Source organism: Pteropus medius, unplaced genomic scaffold, assembly GCF_902729225.1.
Source record: "Pteropus medius unplaced genomic scaffold, Ma_sr-lr_union100, whole genome shotgun sequence".
Classification (NCBI taxonomy): Eukaryota; Metazoa; Chordata; class Mammalia; order Chiroptera; family Pteropodidae; genus Pteropus; species Pteropus medius.
In genome coordinates this window covers 3,862,822-3,887,469 of record NW_024349797.1, presented here as the reverse complement: position 1 = coordinate 3,887,469, position 24,648 = coordinate 3,862,822, and the positions used below count along the sequence as shown (strand labels likewise).

At 40.4% G+C, this 24,648-nt stretch overlaps 1 protein-coding gene across 3 annotated transcripts in view; it reads right to left on the bottom strand.

The window, feature by feature from the left end:
* IFT43 (intraflagellar transport 43) overlaps window positions 1-24,648 on the bottom strand; it is a 73,602-nt gene that overhangs the window by 45,701 nt on the left and 3,253 nt on the right. For all 3 annotated transcript variants that reach the window (XM_039883858.1, XM_039883859.1, XM_039883860.1), the window contains exon 3: window positions 1,079-1,143. In XM_039883858.1, coding sequence (XP_039739792.1) covers window positions 1,079-1,143 — 65 coding nt within the window. The remainder of the gene's footprint in view (window positions 1-1,078; window positions 1,144-24,648) is intronic.

Here is a 24,648-nt window from a genome sequence, read left to right as displayed (position 1 = left end):
GTGGCAGAGGGTTGGAACTATTTTAGATCAAAAAACTTAAAAGAGACAGAACTACCAAACACAACGTGTGAACACTGATTGGATCCAGGAGCTATAAAAGACCTTTTTGGGACAACTGAAGAAATTTAAACTATATATTAAATATTATTAAATCATTATGACATTTCTTAGATGTGATAACGATACTGTGATTATTTGGAGGATGTCCTTAAATCTTTAGAGACGCGTGCCAAAGTATCTAGAGGCAAAATGTCGGAATGACTACAACTTGTTTTCAAATGATTCAGAGGGAGGGGGGAAGGAAGAGTGAGTGAGTGAATGAATGTGTGTGTGTGTGTGTGTGTGTAGAGGTAAGAACAAGAAGGGAGGAGGAAGGAGGAAAGAACTGGAAAAAAATATTTTTGATAGTGCTATTCTGCAGGTAACAATTACTGATGAAAATTCTGAATAGGAGTAATATGTATTCTTTAAGAAAAATAAATTCTCTCTCTGAGTATATCTTAGCAGTTAAAGTGGATAGTCAGCCATCCCATTGGTGCAGTACTTTTTTTGGCTTACCTCTCATCTAAGACTTAGTGCAAGGGATTAAAGATCACAATGATTTATAATCGAGCAGTTACTAACAAGCAATCTCATTTTGTTTAGAAAGCTACTTGAAGAACAACACAGAATGCTGCAATATGGATGAACTCCGAAAACATCATGACAAGTGAAAGAAGCCAGTCATAAAGGACCACATCGCGTATGATCCCATTTATATGAAATGCCCAGAATAGGCAAATCAGAGAGACAGAAAGTAGATTAGTGGTTGCCTAGGGCTGGGGAAGTTGGGGGGACATGGGAAGTGACTGCTAATGGGTATGGGGTTTCTTTGGGGGGTGATAAAAATGTTCTAAAATTGATGGTGGTGATGCAGCACAAGTCTATGAATATACTAAGAATGACTAAGTTGTACATTTTAAATGGGTGCATTGTAAGGTATATGAATCGCATCTCAATAAAGCTGTTATAAAAAAGTTAAAGAACAACACAGGAGCAAAGCACCCACTCCCACCTCCCATAAGCTGTGGGCACTCACTTTGCAGCCTTTGAGGAATCATCTGCCCAGCCTCCTTGCCTCCGGGGTGGTTTGGGAGGAGGAGCCTACAGGGAAAGAGAAGCCAAAATAACAGTCACTCAATGTGTACACTCAAGCAAGCAGTGGCTGAGGTTAAAGTAACCCAAACCAGTATTCAAAACCAATATTCAACCTATCAAAACCTTTCAAATACAAATAGAGTAAACTTTCAAATTTACTATGAAAATCTGGGTGCTTTCATGCCCTTCTGGTGGGTGTATAAATTGGCAAGATCTAGAGGGTAATTTAGCAATGTCTACTAAAAGCCTTAGAAATAAATGCTCATACTTTCTGAGCCAGCAATTCTAATCCAAGGAATTTATCCCAAGGAAATAATCAGGGACAAACATAATGTCATTTTTGAATAGTGATACATAATTGGAAACAACCAAATGGACAGCAATAAGGAATTAAGTAAATTACAGAATACACATGTGAAAATACTATGTAATAATGAAAACCTATGTTAAAAAGAATATTTAATGATATAAGAAGGTACAATATATATCAACTTTTAAAAACATATTGCTAAACAGTAGGTATATGCTTCTGATTTTGTGAAAAGATTATTGATACCTAATATCTAGTGTTAATTAGCTCTAAGTACATGAGTAAAAGGGGACTCCAGTGAAAGAATTATGGAAATTTTTTATTTTCCTTCTGCATACTGTTGGGCATTTTTCAATTTTTTTACAATCAACTTATACTACTTTTATAAACAGAAAAGTAATAAAATAAAGATATGAGAAAGAGGCTTGCTTAAAAGACATAAACTAAACTGGTGGATAAAAATCTACTCAAATTACTTAGGCTAAGAAAATTCACCTGTAATGGATATATTCAGAAACCCACGTACAGGAATTCTTAACCAGCATATCTCAACTAAAAATGCCAAAGGAACATCAAACAATCCACTTAATCACTCAGATTAAGTAAAACAGCAAAGAATATTTCCTATTTTGGATTACTCTGCATTTTCCTAGATATTTTTTGAAATATTTCCTTTTTTCCTCTAAGAATTTCACATCATCATAACTGTTGTTCTCAGTCTAAGGAGGCACTTAAGATAAATGGACTAAAACAGGGGTTGGCAAACTTTTTCTATGAAGGGTTAGGTGGTAAATATTTTTGATTTTGCAGGCCATACAGTCTCTGTTGCAACTCCTCTAGTCTGACACTGCACGTTAATAAATAACCACAGATGATAAGTAAACAAATGGGTGTAACTGTGTTCCAATAAAACTTTATAAAAACAAGCAGCGGGCCATAACTGGCAGGAAGATTGTAGTCTGCTGACCCCTGTATGAAAATGTGTCATTGCAACGTCCTTTAAATCTGTTGCTTTAAGGCTTTGTAACTTTTTAAGAAAACACTCCCTTAACATGCCAAAATACCTTCATACTTTTGATATTTTCACACCAAGATACGTTTTCTTTCCTGCTTCTCTAGTAGCACCCCAGTGGCACTCCAGCCTGCCAAGGACATATTCCATCTAGATACTGGGCCTTTCTTTGGGGTTGGCAGAAGCTGCTGGAAATGACTAAGAAGCTAAGGTCTAGAATGCCTGTATCCAGCTTAGTTCCTGGGAATATAAGTAGTACTTCAGGAAAACAAATGAGTTTTCTATGCTAGAAGCAGGTAACGGAGCTATTTGGAGGCTTTGTACATCTCAGAAACTACAAAAACGTACACATGAAAAACAAGCTATTGTTTCTCAGGGGAGAAATCCAAAGAGGATATACTCAAAGATCTCAACTACTGCTTCCCAGTCCACACGTCCTTTATAGTGGGCCTGCCATCCCATACTTGTCCATCCTGAGGGTGGAGGGGGAAGCCTTACACTCCATGACCCTTCTTCCCTAGACTCAGCTCACTGAACCAGGGTGCACCAGTCTGACCTAACTGGAACCAATCGAATTCTCTGTCCCAGGAATCTGGAACTGAAGCTCAGAGGTTGGGCTGTGCAGACAGCACTGAGCACTGGAACCGCAAGGACCAGCTGGAATCAGAATAACCCAGACTACCACAAGCAGAGACCGAGAACCTTGTCTTGCTGATCCCTTACGGTAGCTAAGGCACTGTGCTGAGGAGACTTAAATGTTAAGAACTGAACTGAACTGTATCAGGTCCCTCGAGGGTGTTTTAAACCAATATGGTTTTAAACCATCCACGTGCTTTTGCATATAACATTTATATGTCTTAACCAAAGATAGAACCATCTTATGATAATGTGAATTCCTGAATTCCACATTTTGTCTGACCATACAGTGGTTTTCTGTATGTTTTTATTTTAAAAATTTAAGCTACCATTTAAAAAGTTGGAAAAAAAGAAAAGAAAAAAAAAGACGCTAAGTCTGGCTTGAGCTGACACATGGTTAATAAAATTTTCTAAAATTCTAAAAACCAAAATGATCACTTTCTCTTCTTTAACTACAAATTCCAGGAAGCCATGGCTATTGAGAGAATGAGTGAAAAACCTTTCCACATAGAAGTAACACCAAGACACATTTTCTTTCATATTCTTCCCATTACGAAATGGTACAAGCTGCTCATTTAGGATACCAGCTTCAAAATGTGGATGAAAAGGAGGCACTATAATAAATCTAACCAAAAGTAACCTCACAGGGTGACCTGATCATAAATTTCTAACTGGACATGTCATGGTGGGTAGTCACACCCTAGGCCTATAACTTCTTTAATGAAGGGTTTGTAAGCCACCTCTGTCCATTGTTTCTGCACATCTAGGTCAACACACTTTTGACACGCCAGAAGTAACCTTCTTTTCCAGACCACCTGAAGGTGTAACCACCCTCAAGAGAGCACATGGTCTTGTTAACTATCCTGTACCTTGCTTTCTTCCATCTTCATGTAATCTTCCTTACATTCCCTCCATAATTCTATTAATTCTAAATGTATAAAAGAAACTGCAAAACTGTCATCCTCTAGAGCATTTGAGATCTTGCTTCCTAGCAACTGTCATCAGTTTGGCTCAAATAAATTCTCATAAAAATTCTTACATCACCAAAACCAAAAAGATCACCACAAAACAGTCACTCCTCCGCATCCAATAGAATTTAACTAGTTGCAAAATCAAAAGTTTTTTTACACTAACGACCAAGACATCAGGATTTGACTTGACATACGTTGTAAAAACTATGTACGCTTTTCACTGAGATGACCTGGGAGAGGAAGAGTTATAAAGACATTCTCTGCACAAAACAGGACAGGGTTTTACAGCTGTCCTCCTTGCTCCCCAAAGGGAGTCTTGGCCAACCTTAGGAGAGAGAGCTGAGACAGATAGGAGATGGAAAGGCAGCAGAACTTAACACCTGCGAGGCAGGGCTTGGGCATTCACTTAGAGATGTCTCTTTCCTGATGGGGAATCCTTACGTTCATGATTTAGTACTCCGAGTCCAAGGATAAGAAATTTCTTTTGAAATATTCTCTACCATGAGTCTTGTTACAGCCACACACGGATACTCTGTCTGGATGAGACAGACTTAATTAACCACTATTACCAAGTTGTAAAGGCTCTTCCCCAGAATTCAGCTTTGTTCCCTATGTGGGGAGCTAAGCACTGTCCTATGCATACCAGGTGAGTTAGAAAAAGCAAGATGTCACCCCTGTCCCCAAATGTTACCCCAGTTCATTGAGGCTGAGAAGAGGCTGGATTTGGAGTATGTCAGGTCTGTCTGAAATCTGTGACTGGACATCAGGCCTAATCTGAAATGTAAGAGGCCACAGTGGAGGTGGGAGGTAGCCATCAGGGTGGAGGTACTGAGAATCCTCCCAGAGACCGGCTGTATCCAGGGGCCAAACATGACGCTGAGGAATATTCCCTCAGCCACGGGCAGTTCCGCTGAATTTTGCAGTTTTTGTGTCACCTTCCATAGTTTTTACTGGGCCACTTTCTCCTGGGGCATCATTAAGACAGTGCTCTGACAAGCATGCATAAGCTCGTAATACAGAACTAAAGACTAAACAAACTTGTACCAACTTGGGAAGTGCTAAGGACAAGCAGAAGTCAAAGAAGCTTTAAGGAAAAAGTGAGGGCTTGCTCTGGATTGGAAAGATAAGCAGAGAGGATAAGAAAAGCATTCCAGAAGCAACCAGATATAAGATGCAGGATAGCATATAACGCTCAGGCTATAGCAAATGCTGTTCACTGGTCATCATAAGGGAGGGAGCCCAGGGAAAATTCTGTGAGAGTCTGACTCCTCAGCATCCATTACATTACAGCATCCATTACATTACACTGCAGGCTGTAAGTAGAAGCTGATGTAACTTGATCATAATGCAGTAGTTTGAAATTAGGTACAAATGATCTGTTTGAAAGGTAAGCGCATGATTGGCTTTTAGCAATATCATTTAAAAGGGATGGTAGGTTCTTTTGCATGGACAGTCCAGCCCCTGAATGCTTGGCTGCTCTCCCTCGGAGCTCTGATGACATCTAGATACCCAGTTAGCCCTGTTTCACAAAGAGCCCCATGGCCCTCTCCCCAGGGTGATCTGAAACACAGGACACACCTCCTAGGCCAAGACACTACTGACTCTCCTTTTAGGACCAGCTGTCAGAACTGCTGTGCTTTCCCCTCCCCATGTGGTAACAGATCAGATGCGGGGGGGACTTTGGAGGGGGGCCTGGATGCCCGCCCCAGCTTGAATGTCAGAGCCCCAGTCCCCATCTGCAATGGTGAGAAGTTGTGACCCTTTAGTTATGGATCCCCCCATTTGGGCCAGGGGTCCTTCTCTCTCCTGCTCATCAGGTTTGGGTAGGACAAGAGAATACATGAATGTGTGGTTTATTTGTTCTCAAATCTTGTGTGTCTGAGTTCTCTGTGTTCTGAATTCTCTGTGTAATGGCTGAGCATTTAAAGATAAGGGAATTTACTCTTGTTCCATCCCTGAAACTAGAAACGTAATCTTCAGGCAGGTTAAGACAGTTGTGGCACTCTTCTTTATGGAGCACACCAACTCCAGAATCTTCCTTGATCAAGCACTTGGGAAGACATTGCCAGTCTGAGTTATGACTTTGGAAGAAATCTGTTTGCTGTCCCTGTGTTAGGGAGGGAAAACAGAACAGAACAAAACAAAACAAAACCAAACAACAAAACAAAATAAAACAAAAAATCCTGGATGGCTAGAGAGAGAGTAGCGCTCAAAAGATCTTAAACGCCAGAAAGAAGCCCTGACATATTCTTTAGTCCTGGTGTATTCTTTAAAGTGCTCTGCTTCTGAAAATCAGAGGCACAGCCCCAAGATATCTGCTGGGAAAACCATTTCCAATTTTGGCAGATTTACTGCCAGGTAACATTACCCAAACTAGTTTTAAAAAAGGAAAGTCTTAAAATGTGCAACACCAGGAGGGACAGAAATAGGAACGGGTGACAGCAGCCCTAAGGCAGTGTTTCCCTCCTGATCTCTCCTGAAAGCCAGAGTCATGTCTCTGAGTGTGGGAAATGAGCACAGCCTGCCCGGCTGCCGCCTGATGGACGGAAGGGGCCAGGACCCCGCATAGCTCCTGAAGAGAAGCAAAAATGTGCTCTCTCCAAAAATAAACAGGGGCAGGAATGACTGCGAGTAAAGAGTGGGAAGCACGTGACTCGTGGTTGCAGTCCTGAAATACCAGCTTTCTACAAAAAGGAGCCTGTGATAGGCAGAGAGCGGGAAATTCAGGAAACGTCCTCTTTATATGGTCTCATCCGAATGGGCCAGGATTCAACTCACTGGAATTACCAAGTCAGAGGAAGCCTTTAGGGCCAGACTTGTTTCTGATCTTTATATGGTTCCCCCAGATTCTTAAGATGCCGAAATGGAAAAGATGCTGCAGTGCCAAAAAAGGAGCCTTTTGAGTTTAGAAACTTCTCACATACTCTTACAAGTCCTAGAGAAACCCCACAATATGAATCAGTCTAAAAGCCAAACTGCAACTTGTTTCAAAAAGCCAGTCCAAACATACACATAAATTCCCAGCAGAAAAGACATTTAGTTAAGCAAGATCCATTGCAAACTTCACACCTACCCATCTTCCAGCTTCTAGGAGCAAAACAGCTCCTATGCTCAAACCTAGATTACTGGCTTAAACTTTCCTTCCTTTCTCCAGCAATCTGAAAGAAGATCCAAGAAAGCTGTTCTTCTATGCTTCTTGAGAGAGAAAACTAACACTTATTAATACGTGCATACGCTGCAGGGGCTGGCATTTATTCCTCAAATCTGTCCACCATGCACAGTTCCATCTCTGCCAATGTCTTCCTCCTGCCTCAACCCTGGGTCCGACAATTAATTCATTATAAACCTGATTTTCTTCTTATGGATTTAAGGTCATCGAAGGTAATGGACAGTGCAAGAACCCCTGTGAGTAAACATAGCTCTTGCAAGCTAAAATGGACATATCGAAATAAAAAATCTATTTTAAATATAAAAAAGAAACCTGATCATCAATAGTTGCTAAAGCTATCAGGTAAAAGATTGATTGATGGAGAAATGGACATTCTCATAGTGTCAAAAAATCACCGCATACATCACATGCCAGTTGCAAGGGAAAAAACATTCCTTAACAATAGAGATATCTATCTATTACCATCCTACCTCAGTGATCAAACTTAGCAGCATGAACAGTGGAAAGCGACGTGCTGCCACCTGAAGCGCACAGCACAACCCAGGAAAAATTCCTGCCTCTTTCAACCGAGATCTAATCAAGCCTTCCAAACTGATATCCAGCTTAGTAGAAATCAGGTGAGAGAGGAGTAAGTTCAATGACACTTGGAATAAGGCATCAGACAAATCCAGCATGAGGGAAACTCTATACAATAAATGGCCCAAACTCTTCAAAAAGTCAATACCATTAAAAAGATGTGGGGAATGGAGTAGAGGACTATTCTAATTTAATTCTTGATTGAATTCTAGTTTTAAAAAAAGCTATAAAAGACATTTTGGAAACAACTAGGGAAAATGAATTATGGACTGGGTAACAGATGATATTAAGGAATTGTCAATACTATTAGGTGTAAAAAGTAGATTTCTTGGAAAACGTTCCTATTTTTTAGAGATATATGCTGAAGCGACATGTCATGATGTTTGCTTCAAAATAATTCAGCAAAAAATTACATGTAAAACATAAATGTATATTTTAAAATATTTTATAAATTATCATTTAAGAAAATACAGCAAAAAGTCGATAACACGTTCAGATGATACGTTCAGAAAGATAGGAGGACCAGAAAATAGCTTGGTCTAACCTTTATCCCTTTAGTGATTTTAGTGAGGAAAACGAAGGGAAGGGTTAACGACAAAGTCCAAATTAAGAAGTAATGCCCCAAATAAACTGTAACAGCATGAGCACTGTGCCAAGCAGTGTTAGGCTGAATTCAGCATACATCTTTGTACTTGGAAAGTACCTGTGCCTTTACTGCATGTCATTAAGATAGTCTACTCATACCAACGGGTACAGTAACTTTGAAGAATAAGTGACTAAACTGTGGAAGGAGAAATGAGTTTGCTAATAAGAGGTAAAAGAGAAAAGATGTAGTTTTAAAGGTGGAGTCTGGGGAGGAAAGGAGAGGCCAAGGTAGGGTCTAGGGAGGGACAAACTCTAGAATTGTCACTTTCTAGCTGTTTGGCCTTGGGCTAATCACATCTTCACTAAGCCTTTTCCTCAGGTGTAAAATGAGAATGGTCAGAAGTCCCCTGTAGATCTGCTGTAAACACCAGAGATAATCTCTGACACACAGCCAACACTTAATAAATGTTGGTGATGGTGTCTACTATATTATGTATGATAGTGTCTACTATATTATTATTGAAATAATCATAGTAATAAAATGCAGGCTTTGGAAGAAAAAAATCTTGAATGCTGAAGGTTGAAGCAATGGGAAGTTTCTGATAGGCAAACACTGCAGGGCATTTTATTTGGGACTGCCTTGCACAGGTTTGTTCTGACGATCCACCTCTTACCTATTCCAGCTTCCCTGAAGAGAGAGAAACACTTTAAAGTTGCCTGCGCCAAGAAGAGGAAACCACAGCTCTGCTGCTCACTGAGAAATCAGTGTGATGCTCAGGACAACCACAGTGTCTGGCAATAACACAGGTGGTGTCACATTCCCCACATATTCCCACACACCCTATAATAAAAAGACCCACATCCCATATCTCAATACACAGTCATCAAACTGCCCATGTTTCAAATGACTCATGGAACAGCACTGCTAGCAGTTTGTTGAAGAGGCTGGGCCAGAACAGATTTCAACCCCCAAAATCATTCTTAATTTCATCCTGGATTTTCCTCCCTCGGATAGCATCTTCATAATCTTAATTACCTCCCTTTGGGTCATCCTAAATCAGCTCTCACTCTTCTTGGGTCTGTACTTTCCATATACATATAAAGAAATGCCATGTTCCCCCACAGATTTTGCAGTTCAGCCAAAATAAACATTCCTTTCAACTTCGATCATAAATCAAAACCTATACGTTTTTGTCATTTTCAGTTGGTTAAAATCCATCCGGCATATGGGCAGCCAGAAATGTGCACGGTCAAGGGTGTGAATTCCCAGCACTCCAAAAGGCAAGCCCTCCTGGCCCCTGCGACTGTGTAAGTACAGTCTAGACTTGCTACCTCGCCCAGATCCAGACGGGAGTAACCTGGAGCAAGCTAAGAGCAGAGGAGCAAGCTGTCACCGTGATGCTTTAAGAAACCTGATCTCCCACAAGACTCCTCAAGGGTGATGATGGAAAAGAAGTGGAGGGAGCTTGAAAGAAGTATTACACTATGTGCTGGCAGCCCCCAGCCTGTGACAGCTAGAGAGAAAGGCCGGGCTCCGTTCCCCACTCTGTTCACTGTGGTGGGACCAAAGGCACTGCAGGTCCTACGTGCAGTTCTTCTTCATGCTGCCTCCGTTGTGGAAGCAAGAGGAGAAGACACTCTAAGCACATCAGGGTCACAGCTGGCAAATTAGCACACAGTTCACTCTGCCCTCGTCAACATTTCCAGTGACCCCAGTACTCCTAAAAAAAAATTTTAACTTCTAGAATTGTTCCTCAAACTTCCAAATTTCATGAACTGTCAGTATTTCAAAAAACAAATTTTGTTTGTGGGAGGTCAGATGTGGCATTTAATTTTTTTAATTTACAGTTTTTAATTTTGTTAAGAATATTTAAAAGAAAAACACCATTTCCTCTCACCATCATTTCATTATTTAAAGAAGAGACTTTTCCAATCTCACCAAATTAGGAAAGACACAAAACAGGATAAAGAATAGTCCTTTAAATTAAGTAAGTTTGGTTAATGAAAAACTTACCACATTGTTGTTTTTTCATTTTGGTAAAAACTTACTCATAGGCCAGTGTTAAAACGTGTTATGCTCTATCTCTTTTCATCTTATCAATCCAAGCCCAAAGTTGATTTCTCAGACTCTCTTCCCACCCTTTCTCAAACAAGAAAGGCTGAAGGCCAGCCATTCTACAGCTCCCAGGTGACAATGGCCTGATCTGGATAAAGTCACTTAAACTATACATTTTGCTACTCAGTTTAGGATGTACAGGAAGACTTCCTGCCCTTGACTTCCAACTTTCTAAATTAACTTTTCAGAGTGCTCAGCACAGCATCTACATGAATAAGCACTTACATCCTGGTGACTGTATCCGTGGTCTCTGGGCCTCTTTCATACCCATTCTTCTGATAATTACTTCCAAGTACACCACTGATGTCAGAACACTTTCTGTCTCAATAGCTAATGTGCCTGAATGCCTGTCAGTTATCCCAAGAGAAAATCACCACAATCTGTTTCTACATCAGCCATTTTCATTCTTTTCTTGCCAACAGTTACCACCTGGAAAAAACTGCAGTGTTTTCTAAAATAATCCAAAAGCAGTTGGCAGGTTCTGGATCCAGTAATTGGGGAACAGTCTGTATTCAAAATATATAATACAACTATTTCAAGGCACTGGAGGGCAAACAAATGCAGGCAGAAACTAGAAGGGATTTGATCCTTGAAAGATAAGAACTGAACTGGGTAAAAAAATCCATGTTTAAATGTTTAAATGAATTTTCCTTTTGAGTGCAATCCCCAGTCTGGGCAACAACTGAACAGCTAAAATTCAAGCAGAAAGCTGCAGTTTCACTGGCTTGAAGACAAATTTTGGGGCTGCAAGAGTCAATAAGAATAGAGAGGAAAAAATCTTGGGAAGGAGAGAACCCCAACTCTGCATATAAACTCTCCTAAATTCCTTTAGTTAATACCATGGAGGAGATTCCAAGAAACCCAGTGAAAAGCAACTACTGAAGGGCAAACAAACAAATAAGCAAAACAAAACAAAAACTTAAGTAGAGACGAGATTTTAGCTGCTGTTCATTTTAAGGAAGAGAGATTGAAGTTTGAGTTCCACCAAGTGAGAGGCACTTGGTATACACCTTGAGTTTTCCACTGAAATCCCAGAATAGCCATGCCTTAGGAGAAAAGATCATATTCTAGGACTATGAGATTTTCTCTGGGACTATGAGCAAAACCAAAATAGATTTCATCTAACAGTCTAAAACCAAGTCTTCATAAGTTCAAGGTGATCTGAAAATAATTAAACTGCCTGCTAAAACAAAAATCAACACTTTTCAGAGGAGGTAATATAATCCAAAGTTCTTACAATGTATTATCCACAATGTCTTCTGTACGAGCAAAAATTACTAGACATGTAAAGAAACATGAAAATGTGACCCATCATCAAAAGAAAAAAAAACAATAAAAACTGACCCCAAGATGACCCAGATATTGCAATTAATAGACAAGGGTTTTAAAGCAGCTACTTTAAATATCTTTGAGAACTTATTAGAAAATAAGGTCATAATGATGAACAAATGCGGAATCTAACAAAAACAGAAGCTATATAAATGAAAAAAAAACAAATAGGGGAAAAACAAATGGAAATCTAGAATTTAAAAGTTCAATATCTGAAATGAAAAGTTCAGTATGAGGACATAAAAGAAATAATCAGTGAACTTGAAGACAGGTCAACAAAAAATATTCAATTTGAAGAATCTAAAAAAAAAATTAATAATACTTCAGGGAAAAAAATCAAGCATATATTAATATATATGCAATTGGAGTCTCAGGAACAAGGAGGGAAAAAGTTGGGCAGAAAAGCTACTTGAAGAAATAAGGCCAAAAAATTCCCAAATTTGATGAAAAATATTGATTTAACTGATCTAAGAACCTCAGCAAATCCCAAGAAGAATCAATATAAAAAAAAAAAATCACAGGTAGGCACATCATAGTCAAACTGCTAAAAATCAAAAAAGATAAAAAGGAAATCTTTAAAGCAGCAAGAGAAAGAAAAAAAGATTTATACACAGGAGAACAATCATTAGAAGCAATGAGGACCAGGACAAAGGAATATCGATCTTTAAGGTGCCGAAATTAAAAATCTTCCATCTAGGAAGATCAGGTGCTGTAGGTGTAAAAAACAAAAATAAGGATTGTAAAATGACAAGGTCCAGGTAATCTGTGAGGTCAACCAAGGTTGCCTCACCTAAAAAAAAAAAAAATCTTAATCTGGAATTCTTTATCAATAGAAAATATCCTTCAAAAATGAGGGTGAAATAAAAATAGTTTCAGATCAATCAAATAGAGAAGTTGTTCTTGGCAAATCTGTACTACAAGAAATGCTAAGAAAAGTTCTTCAGGCTAAAGAGAAATGACACCAGATGGAAACCTGTATCTACAAAATGAAACAGACGTGTAAGTGAATATAAAAGACCACCTTTTTTCTCTTAATTTCTCTAAATGACAACTGTTTAAAGTGGAATGACAAACGGTATTGTGGAGCTCATAACATATGTAGTTTCAAAGTATGTGACATCACTAGCACAAAGGATGAGAGGGGACAAATGTGACTTACACTGCTGCAAGGGACCTCACATTTTACATGAAGTAGTACAAGATTAACACTATGTAGCCAGTGATAAGGATGCATATGCCAATCCCTAGAGCAACCACAAAAAAAAAATAGTATAAAAAGCTATATACCTAAAAAGCCACTGGAGGGATTAAAATGGAATATAAAAGCAATCAGCTAAACATGGTGACATAATTCTCTATTATGTGGGGTAAAGGCATGTGACCAGAAATGTTTCAGTCTATCACCAGTGACATTCAACATCAGTCAATACCCTTTTCCTGTAAAGTATCATTATTAAAAGAATATTTTACTATCATTCTGCTCTTTCTCAGTAATTATTGACATGCTACATAATGAGAAGAAATCTAGCCTAGCTAATGATTTCAGTGAGGCTTTCTGACCACAATCTTACTGTTCCTAAACAGATTAGATATTCTCTATTCACAGCACTCTCTGTCTTCTCGCCTCTCCTAAAACCTGGCTTTCCCCCATGGACTTCATTTCTCTTGCAGTTTCTCAAACAGAGCCCACTCATGCTTTAAAACCCCACAAACCAGGGTTCCAAGACAGCATTCCTGCCTCACCTCCCAAAGTTCCTCTAGACCATACTCTTCCAAACTACTACAGAACACTTCTTTTGAAACTCATACCATTCAGCTACATCACCTCTTTCCTTCTTTTCCCTGTTGCTAACAATTATCTGAGAACAGACTGATCAAAAACTTGGGCATTCTTGCTCCATAACTGGTCCCATCATTCTAAGTGAAGGTTCACATGAATAATTTAATGCTTAGCTTCATAGTTCCTCCACCCTTTAGATGCCAATGATCTTGCTACTTTTTCAAACTCATCATAACCTGGAACTACTTCATCTCTGAAATATCTAGTCCCCTCCTTCCCTCCGTTATCTAAGAACTTCCTTCTTGGTTTTACTTCCTTTCCTATCAACCCAGCTCACTTTCAACTCCATCACATTGTGCCTTACACCCTTGTCTTTTTACCACATTTCTCCTAGAAATCCCCAAAATCTGGATCAAGCCAACCATATGCCTTTGCTGTGTCCATACCCAGCCTGCTGAGAGATAATGGAGAAAATGCACAACCATGCAATTTAACAAGCTCATGTTCTACCTTCTCTCAGCTGGATCCTACCTGGCCTGCCTATTCCCAGTCTCACCTTCCTCCATTCTATACACCATACCTGCACAGGTCCCTGGGAGTTACAGAGAGTTCTAGATAAGGAGGGGAAGCTATGTCTCAATCAAGAGGCATTTCTATGCATGCATTTCTGGTTCCCTACCTAACATGATCTTCAAAGAAAGGCACCCAAATATCCAAAGCTCTAATAATTTGCCATGATTTCTTTTCTCATTATAAGTAAGTATTTACTTTCATATCACATTTTGAATTCATAATTTTGAATTATTTTTCTTAAAGAAGGCCTCTAAATTGCATAGGTTTCAGGACTCGCAAAACCTGGATCCATCCCTGACCAATTATTGCCAAAGTATTTTCTAAATACAAATCTCTTCTCTACTTGAAACCCTCAAATATGTGCACTCGGAGATCATGAAGAGTCTGTGTGCCACCATAGAAAATCCTGAAGGAAACTCAAATTCAACATGCCCAAAACGAAATAATTATCTCTTCTTGCTCCCCAACTGCTGATACTCTTAAATCCTCAGCCTCAAAAATATCATTATCTAGTCAGTCCTTTTAGCTACACAAGGAGTCAACTCCAGACTCTCTTTCCCTCTCACCCGCAACAGCCAATCTGTTACCACATCCTCTCCATTTCCCCTTAAAAATGGCTCTGGGCACCGACCGCTCCTCTTCTCCCCTTTGCCAGGCTTTAGTTTATTATCTCCCAAAGTAAGGAACATATGCCACTGGTATAAGCAAGATGACTGGAGTTGGTAACGAATGTGCCTTTTTAAATACAGCCACCCATGTATTTTAATGTATGTTAAAAAATATATACAACTATCACAAAATGTAATTTCACTGATAAAGTTTCTTTTTAAAAATAAATATACTTACTATGCTGTATATCTGAAACTGATAAAATACTGTATGTCGACTATAGTTGAATAAAAAAATAATAATAAATATAAAATTGAAATATAAAAGGGCAGCTGATTAAAAGAAAAATGTTAAGTTAATAATAATGTGAGTGGTATGCAGATACCCAAAACTGTTAAAACGGTCTGGGAATGCCTGACGTTTGGGCATTCCTCATTATCTCTCAAAAGGACTGACTGCTCCAACCATCTCTTCCTGGTCTCCCTGTCAATACTCTCTCCCAATCCACACCACCCTCCATGTAGCTGCCAGATTTACCTTCCTAGAACAGTCAGTAATGTCATTCACTGCTTTAAATTCTTTACAACTTATAAAATAAACCCAAATTCCTCCACTAGGAATACAAGGCCTATGTTCCCAGTACACTAAATTGTTCACAATGCCCTGAAAACTCCAGGCCCTTGGAACAGGCTTTTCCCATCATTCTTCCCTCTCATTAGCAAATTCCTACTCATTCATTTCAACCCACCTCAAGGGTCACCTCCTATAAGAAGGCTTCCTTAAGTCCCAGGCAGGATTAGTTGCTCCTTCTGCGTTCTCACTCTCTGATACTACTTATTATAATTTTTTGTCTAAATGTATGGTTCCCCAACTAGAATATAAAATTATCTTATTCATTTTGATACTGGAAAGTGTATATTAAATTTAAGATGAGTGAATGAATAAAATTCTACTTATAAATATGTCAATAAAAATATTATGAATGGATGGGCAAATGGAAGTATGTGGAATCGAGTTCTGTTATCACTAAAGAAGAGTAAAAAAACAGGAAGAGATACAGGAAAAAGAGAAAGGGGAGGAAAAAGAGACACAAGAAGGCTCATTAGCAGAGAAAAAGGCAGAGAGAGATTTGGAAGGGAGACAGGGAGGCCTTTTACATTTGGTGACTACTGTATACGTGTCATAATATATTTACTCAATTCTTTCAAAATATTTACTGAGAACCTGCCTGGTGTGTGGTACTGTGCCAGGCGCACAGTCCCTTGACTGCTTCCCTGAAAGCACAGGGACTCCCTACTGCTAAACCCAATAGACCCTGCTCCAGAGAAAGGGTCTCACCGTCCTGGATGCTCTTGGCAGCATCAAACACTCTTGACCCCTCCAGTCCTTAACACACTCTCTTATCTTGGCTCTAGGCTCCACAGGTGTCCCTCTCCCTTCTGGCCACACCTCCCCAATCTCTCTTTGTGAGCTCTTCTTTGGCTGTGTGTTCCTTTAACAAGGGTGTTCCTTAGGTTCTGCCCAAGGCCTCGTCTCTCTTTAAAGCTCTCCCTTATAGAGCTGGGCCTCCATTTACCGCCTCGGTACTAATGGCTTCCCAATCTCTAGCTTCCGCTCAGAGCCCAGTCCGGAGCATGAGTCCCACATGTCAAAGCCTTCTGGACATCTCCAGCTGGTGGTCTCACAGGCACCTCAAACTATCTGTCCCTAAATTGAACAAATCGTCCCCCCTCCACGTGTTCCTCATTCACGAGTGCTTACTGAGGACCTATGAAGTGCCAGGGGAGCAGAATAGGCACTTCTAGAGCTTGCAATTTGTGAGGGAGACAAACCTAATTACATAAACATAGTTTTAAAACTGTGGTTGGAGTGACAGAGAAAAAGCAAAACAAAAAAGCTATAAGAGAGTAGAGTATAATAAGGAGAGCTAATTTAAATGAGAACACAATATTCTCATCTAATGAAGGAGTGATAGTGAAGCTAAACCCAAAGGAGAGGTATGAGTCAGCCCAGCAAAAAGTGGGGTGATTATCCTAGGAAATTTATTCTTATTCTATTCTGTTCTATGGATTTACAATATTTTAGGGAATTAGCATTAGTAGAGAACTGCATAAGCAAAGTAAAGACTCCCTGTGACTGAAACCAAGGTAGTAGGTATGAAATGAGGCTGGAGGTGTAGGCAAGGCCTAAATCACACAGAGTCAAACTAAGAATTTGCCATTTTTTATCCTAAGGGCCATGAGCAGCTGTGCAATAAATAATGTGCATTTTTATAAGACCACTCTGGCTGAACTGCAGGAGGGTGGGAATATAAAAAGAGAGACCACTGTCACAGTCTGGGTAAGTTAAGTGCCTGAAACCATTTCTCTAATTTTCAAATATTTTTCCCCCTAACATAATGCCATTTACAGCTATAGATTCTGAGAAGTCTTTACTCTGGGCACCTTGCCTGAATATAAGTCAACTCTCATTACAACAAAAGTATCATTACCGTGAACATTTTCACATACCAAAAAATAAGATTTCTGAACATAAGCCAGTGATCTCTTTACACTAAACAGGAGTCAAGCCAAATTCCAATATTACAATGGAATCTGACCCATTCCATTTGGAATGGGTTGTAAGCAGATATGACCTACAGTTGTTAATCATATGTGTGTTCTTTTAATGCAAATTAACAATGCTGAGAAGTCTAAGGTGGGGATTTCTCATCTTTCTTGAGGCAATACGATAGTAACAAGTCAGGCACTAACTGGGTTGGTATTGCTGATTACACATATTTTTATTAAGCATCTAGCATTTACTTGTAATTAGTAGGATCTAGGTGATTTAGTCTCTTATTTGGTGAAGTCAAAAGACATTTCGTAAATCCTATCAGATCATGACTTATTCAATGTTACTTCCAAAATAGGCAGATTTCTCTCCTAGGGTTACCAAGATTATATATATTCTATATATTCTATCCTCCGAGGAAGCTAAAAATTTTTAGGACATGTATTGAGTAAGAACACTGCAAACTGCTGGTCCACTAACCACCTCTTTATAAAGGATGAGCCAGAAGAGTTCTAAGCCATCAATGCTGTACTTTAGCACATCCCAGAGGTTTTCTGGACCAGCAAACATAAATGTACAGACAGAAGTGTAATGGCTGCATTGAAGATGCATCGCTGAAACAAAAGGCTAGAAAAATATTAAAAGGTCACAGTAACTTGCCCAAGATATATACCTAATAATTGGCAGAGCTGGGATTAAAAACAAAATAATCATCTATTCTACTTTCTCAGGTTGTGTTGATATTGATAACTATCAATATTAAGTAGCTAACTTAATGCAGCACTGGGCTAAACTCTTCACCTGTATTTCTCATTTAACCCTCTCTGAAGGTGGAGAAGAGGATCTGAAAGTGTTCTTCCGGCACCACCTTTCACCCCGGGACCTGTAGGAAGCCAGCCAGAGCGATCCTCTGCTTTACAGATAGTAAAATGAGGCAGAGGCTGTGAAAGAGCCTCTGGGACACTGAAAGAGCCAGAGCCAGCGCTGGAGGAGAATCTTGAGATGCTATTTCTAACTGCAGGCTCTACCCTGAGATGACATTCCCTCCCACACAGTGGCCAGCCCCAGGGATGGGTCAGTGATGCACATCTGTCCACCCCAAGGGAGAGTTCTAAATTGAAGCATGCAAAGCATGACATAAATATGAAGTGTGGAAAACACATTCCTCTTGAACAGTTCCACATCAAATTCTCTGCATCCTTCTTTGACAACGTTATCAGAGCATCATTCAAACCAGCCCATTGGAGAGAGACTACGAAAAAGGCTGAAAAATGTGACCAATCAGGAAAGTTATTTTTGTGAGAAAGGAGAAAAATGTCACCAAAAAGGGTCAGCAGATAACCCTATTGGGCTGAAAATAACTGCCCGGCTGGCAGACCAGTCAGGGAACAGGCGGAGGGCGAGGGACGTAATGCCAAGCTCGGAGGGAGCTCCAGCTGAGTGGAGCTGCTGGGGGATGAGGAAATTGGCCTAATTTGGGAACATGAGCCCAGCAGCATTTTTCAGATTCCTGCAAGAGAATCTGGCTAACTTTCAGTTCTGCGACCTAGGAGGAACATAGAAGTGACTGGGGGCGGGGCGGGGAGGGGGGCAGAAAGAGAACAGCTGTGACTCAAACACTTCTCTAGACAAGTAGATGAGTAAGAGTGATCAAGTGGGGGTGTACTCCCTCTCCAAAAGAGTTCCAAAAGTAAGAATTATCCCAAAGTCTCTCCACTCTCCCGAAAGGCCTTTCTCTACTGGGAGGTCTCTGCGTCTGCCTAGCTAGACGGTAGGAGAGGTTAGGTGGTGGTAAAGCACCTGGCTGGAATCAGAGAAAACAGAGTCAGAGACTAGCTGAAGGACTCTGGACAAGTCACTCAACCTCTTGAAAGCTCAGTGTCATCATAGCTAAAATGAGATAATAATAGTACCCACTTCATGAGCTACCATGAAGCTTAAATAAGATAGAGCAGGTAATTAACAGAAAGGTAGCAACTGTTCCAACATAAGCTAAAATTGTTATTATTAAAAGGACAATCTGCAAAATAAAAGCTAAGCCACAAAGAGGTCTAGACCCAAGTGAGAAACAGTCATCCAAAAGGCGGGTCGGCCTGGAGAGCTTCTGCCTGAGACGACTATTCTCCGACCTCAGTGTATGATAATGTAACTTTATGGTAGAAAGTGTCTGGGTCTTTTCTTGAAGAAGTTACATAGAGGAACATCATTTGAACACAGAAGGTGGAAGCTCAAGAAGAGAAATCCAGTTTAATTCTCAGAGCTGGTCTTCCCAGAGAAAGTTATGTGCTGCAGACAAGAAGACCCTCATGGAACCATCTTTGAGTAAATTTCTCAGTAATTGTAATGCCAACCTGAACTATTAACAGAACTATGGTCTGGTGATCCAAACCTGATTTGTGACAGGTGGCATCAAAAAAAAAAAAAAAGCCAAAAACCAGAAGAGTATAATTATAAACTTTCTTACCACTTTTTTTTGAGAGATTCCTGTATGGTGGATACTACGCTAAGCACTTTATGTGCATTATCTAATTTCATCTTCATGACAACCCTACAGTAGGCACGATTCTAACCAACTCTGAGCTCATAAAACTACATGAAGAGTTCATCATTCTGATTAATCAGTAAAATGAAAAAGTTTAGCTCTTTGAAATTTATAGAATGACTAAGCAAATAAAGAGACCTTTCCTCTTTGAGGGAGGGAAGGCTGAGTCACAGGTATCCTAGAGGCAGAAAGTCCCAAGTGGCTGGAGATAGCTGGAAGAAGAAAAAGATCAAGAAGAGAGTGACACAGGCAACTCAATCAGGTCTCCTGCAACTTCAGAGCATACAATTTTTCACTGAACTCGATACAACTTTAAATTAGAAAACTGGAGAAGAATGTAGTTTTTTGGGTTTTTGTTTGTTTGTTTGTATTTTTGCTACTAAAAATAATTCTTCCCTTTCATACCCAAGGCTACCAAAAAAAAAAAAAAAAAACCTTTGTATAAATTTTATTTAAAAAATATATTTGACATGTCAATGCAAACTGTTTACTCATTAGCTATTCTCCTCCTCCTCTAACCAAAAAAAAAAAAAAAAACACCAGTGCTATGGTGTGGCCACATGCCCAGCTGAAAACTCCCTTGCTACTTAAAGTGGTTGGAAGACTGGGTTCTGATCAATGAAATGTAACTAGAAGCCTGCTTGGTGAGGTCTCTGGCTACTGTTTTCCTAGTAAGAAGGGACATACTTAGTTGGCATGCACCTTGAATTCTTTAATTATCCCCCTCTCCTACCTAGAAAGTAGCTTTGATCCCTAGGGAACAACCAGCCATCTAGCAACCATGAGAATAAGTCACAAGCTCCAGATGGCAGAGCAGGAAGCTGAAAGGGGCGAGGGTAATGCAGGACATTTCCCAGTGGCTGCACCTGCCCTGCCCTGCCCTGCCCTCCTCTGCACTTCTTGCTGTGAGAAAAATCATGCTTGTTTGAAGTACTGGGGTTGAGATTCTCATGGAGGTAGCCAAATTCACAACTAATAGACACACAAGGATACCTGAAAATCAACCCACCCTAAAAGAGCAGGAGTTTTAAACTCAAAAGGCAATAGGAGCCAGGCAGAGCAAATGTGAGTAAATATGATCAGGTGTATTAAAAGTAAGAAGTGGCAAAATGGAGAGGCCAGCTCTGTCATCAGCCCCAGCCAGCCCTAGGCAACTGCCGCTACATGGGAATGCCAGCCCAGCAGTCCCACTGCACCAGAACTTCTGATTTTAAAGAGCAGCTCCAAATCTGAATTTTCACATGAAGTTTCCTAATTCATAAATGACAACAACCAAGTTAAAAACAGTTAACTCTGTATCGATCAAACAAGACATAGTGCAGGCTAAATTCGGCCTGAAGGCCACCAGTTTTTCAACCTTAGTAAAGAGGGTTGAGGCAAAATAGAAAGAACACCAAAATTCTAGGGAAAGAATAATGGTTAGCAACATATTGGGTACTTACGTGTCAGTCTGCGTTAAAAGCTTTACATCTATTATCACATTTTTTCTTTCTAGTCACTCTATGAAGTATGTAATATTATTATCCATTTCTTATTAACCAGTAAGAAAACTGAACCTTAAAGAGTCACACTGGAAAACTGAACCGCTCAGAGTCACAGAACTAATGTGTGGCAGAGCCAGGGTTTCAACTCAGGCCTGTATGACCCCAAGGCCTATGCTCACCCACTCTTATAGGGAATGCCCGCTGCACCCAGAAAGCACAAAAACTGCTTCGGATTCCTAGTGGTCAACCTATGAATAAATAAGTAGCAAGCAGCCCTTGAAGAGCCTTCCAAATTGTTCTAAAAGACACCCAAGCTTATGTCTTCCTTCTTTGCTGTCCCCTTTAATAAAAACAGCAAAGCACTGTCCAAATACTCATTTATTCACTAATTTACTGAATGAATAAATGTTTGTGCTGCCCTTTTCGGTTTATTAAAGTGCTTTTGAGGGCATATTTCACTTAATCCCTACTTTAACCCGGTAGTATTGTTACCACCATTTGACAGATAATGAAATGGAGGATTAGAGAGATTAGAGGACTAGTTCAAGATCCAGGCAATTAATTAACAGAGCCATCATAAGCCCTGGTCTTCTGGTGCCAAATCCTGTATTCTCTCTGTTCCAGCAGACCTGTTTCCTTCTCTGTTTCCTTCACCAGAGGTCCCAACTCCTCCATCTTGCTTTAAAATAATCATTTGTTTGAACTAATTCCTACCTAACTCTAGAGTAACTCCAGTATGTCTGACAGCCCTCAGGTACCATATTTACATTTTCATGAATAGCTTCATCCTAGAATATAGTCAGCGAATGGACAAAAATAAATATATCAAGTCATACACTCGGAATGTAAATGGGCACACACACAAATCTTGGGATCTAATTTTAGAAATAAACGGCCAAAAAGTCCCACACAGCACAGTGAGCATCTGGCCCCGAGGGAGGCTGCCTACACTGCTTTAAACCTCAATTAACCCAGGGAGAGATGTAATCCTGGAATTCTAACTGGCATTTCGCTGTCAGATGCACCAGTTGGGTGAAGAAAAGAATGACTTTTCATCATGTTCTCCTAGAAAAATGCTAATGCCGAGTTTTAAAAAAGGTAAATGTCTCTGAGGAAATAAGTAGGTATTCCAGAAAGGCTGAAATCCTGAAAGGTTTGTCACAGTCTGTGACTTTGGAGTTATGCACTCACAAAACTGACTCCTGCCTGGGAGCCAAGGAAAAGGGGATGGGTAAGTGAACAGTACCTACTGAACCCAGCCTAGGATTTGGTGTGGGGCGACATAGGGCTTCGAGGCCATCAGAGCATTCCAGGACATCCTGGCCCATCACAGATTCACTGACCTAACCACTCTAGGTGGCTATAACCTCCTTCACAATTAAGTAGACTTGTAGTTAGTCTTTCTGACGGCCAATGAGCACAATATAAGTTCCATTATGGCATGAGATCTTGTCTCTTTTGTTCACTGAAATATGCCAACCCCTAAAATGATGCCGGACATAGAGTAAGCATCAATAAATATTTGCTGAATAATGAATAAATGATATGGTGTTGGGATGTATCCTCCTGGATCCAAAGCCTAAAGTGACCCAAGGCCACAATAGATTTCCATTAACCCAGTCATCTGCTTGCCCATTTTCTCTTCAAAGACACACACTACTGTAGTTCAAGCTCCCTGAGACCAGAGTTGGGGCTGGTACATCTTCTTTCACTGTCTCCCTACGTTACACTAACATGCCCCATAACTGTGCCTCCAATGTTCCACTATCTGCCCACCCCTCACCCTGTAATGGTCTCACTCAGCTTCTAAGAGCCCCCATCACACACTAAGTACTTCAACTCCTCATCCTTTGCAGTGTCAATTGCATGCCTGTTCGTTGCCAGGCACAAAGGGGTGATAAACAAAGGGGTACAATGGTAAGCCACAACCCCTGCCTTCCAGAAGCTCACAACTTATGAGAGAGCCAGACATGTAAACCATGACATACAATGTAATAAGCACTAGAATGGAGGTGCTATCACCAAAGTCACATATTAACAACCCCCAGGCCTAATCTAGCCCATAGGGCAACTTAAATTTTATAATCAGTTGCTAACCTCTAAATATGTGTTGCTTTCACATAAAATTTTAGACTGCCAGCATCTTTTGGAAAGTCAGAAGTTCTGGCAATACCAGGCCTGTATTCCCTCACAGCATCAGTCAGCTCTGACTAGGTAGTGGTTACCTCTTTAGAAAGGACATGTGGACTCCAGTACCCACAATCCCCCCTGCTACTGTGTTCAGAGAATGAGGCCATGGGACGACTGCCAGCTTTTCTGTGCCGGCATGACTGTTATCTTAGAGGAATTATTCTCTGTACCCACAGTTCTACAATAAGTGAGAAAATGAAAGATAAATTGATAGGGCTATGTGAGGAATTCAAGAAGTGAGAGAGAACTTATTTCCTGTAAAAGTGAAAAGTATTCCTATATATCAGGGGTCCCCAACCCCCAGGCTGCAGACCAGTACCAGTCCATGGCCTTTTAGGAACCGGGCTGCACAGCAGGAGGTGAACAGCCAGGGGGCTAGCAAAGCTTCATTTGTATTTGCAGCCGCTTCCCAGGGCTAGCATCGCCGCCTCAGCTCCACCTCAGATCATCAGGCATTAGATTCTCACAGGGGCGCTGTTCCCTGATACCAAAAAGGTTGAGGACCGCTGCTATACATGATATGTAAGTAAAGTGTATCTGTGTCTTGTGCCCAGCATGCTGTGCTCATGTACCCACCTGGCCCGTGAGGCTTCTTGGAGAGATCCCCTCATCTTGTTGTAAACCTACTATGGGCCCACGGGCTAGACAATTGAGAAGCCAGGTTTCCTGCTGTCTGAGAACTGTCTTATGGGGCAGATAGACACATAAAATGAAAATTAACATATAATGTGAGATGTTCTATAATAGGTACTGTGGGAACTGAGAGGAAGGAGCCCCACGTCAGCCTGGAGAAGTTAGGAAGAGCTAACAGAGGGGGTTACCCTGAAGCTGACTCTTAAAAAGGGCAAAGTTTTTTCAAAGGAATAGAGAAAGGTGAAAAGAGGCTGAGAAAACTGCCAAAAATAGTGCCCTGGTATTAAAAGTATTGCTCATCACGATTACCCACCCTCCAAAAAGAAGCTGGATAAATTCCCATAATTCCAGGCCACTTGGAGGAAAAGTTTCCAGGAAAGTAAGGCCACTATTAATCCCCTTCCTGCCTGAAAACTGTAGAGAGTGCAGGCTACCACTGACAG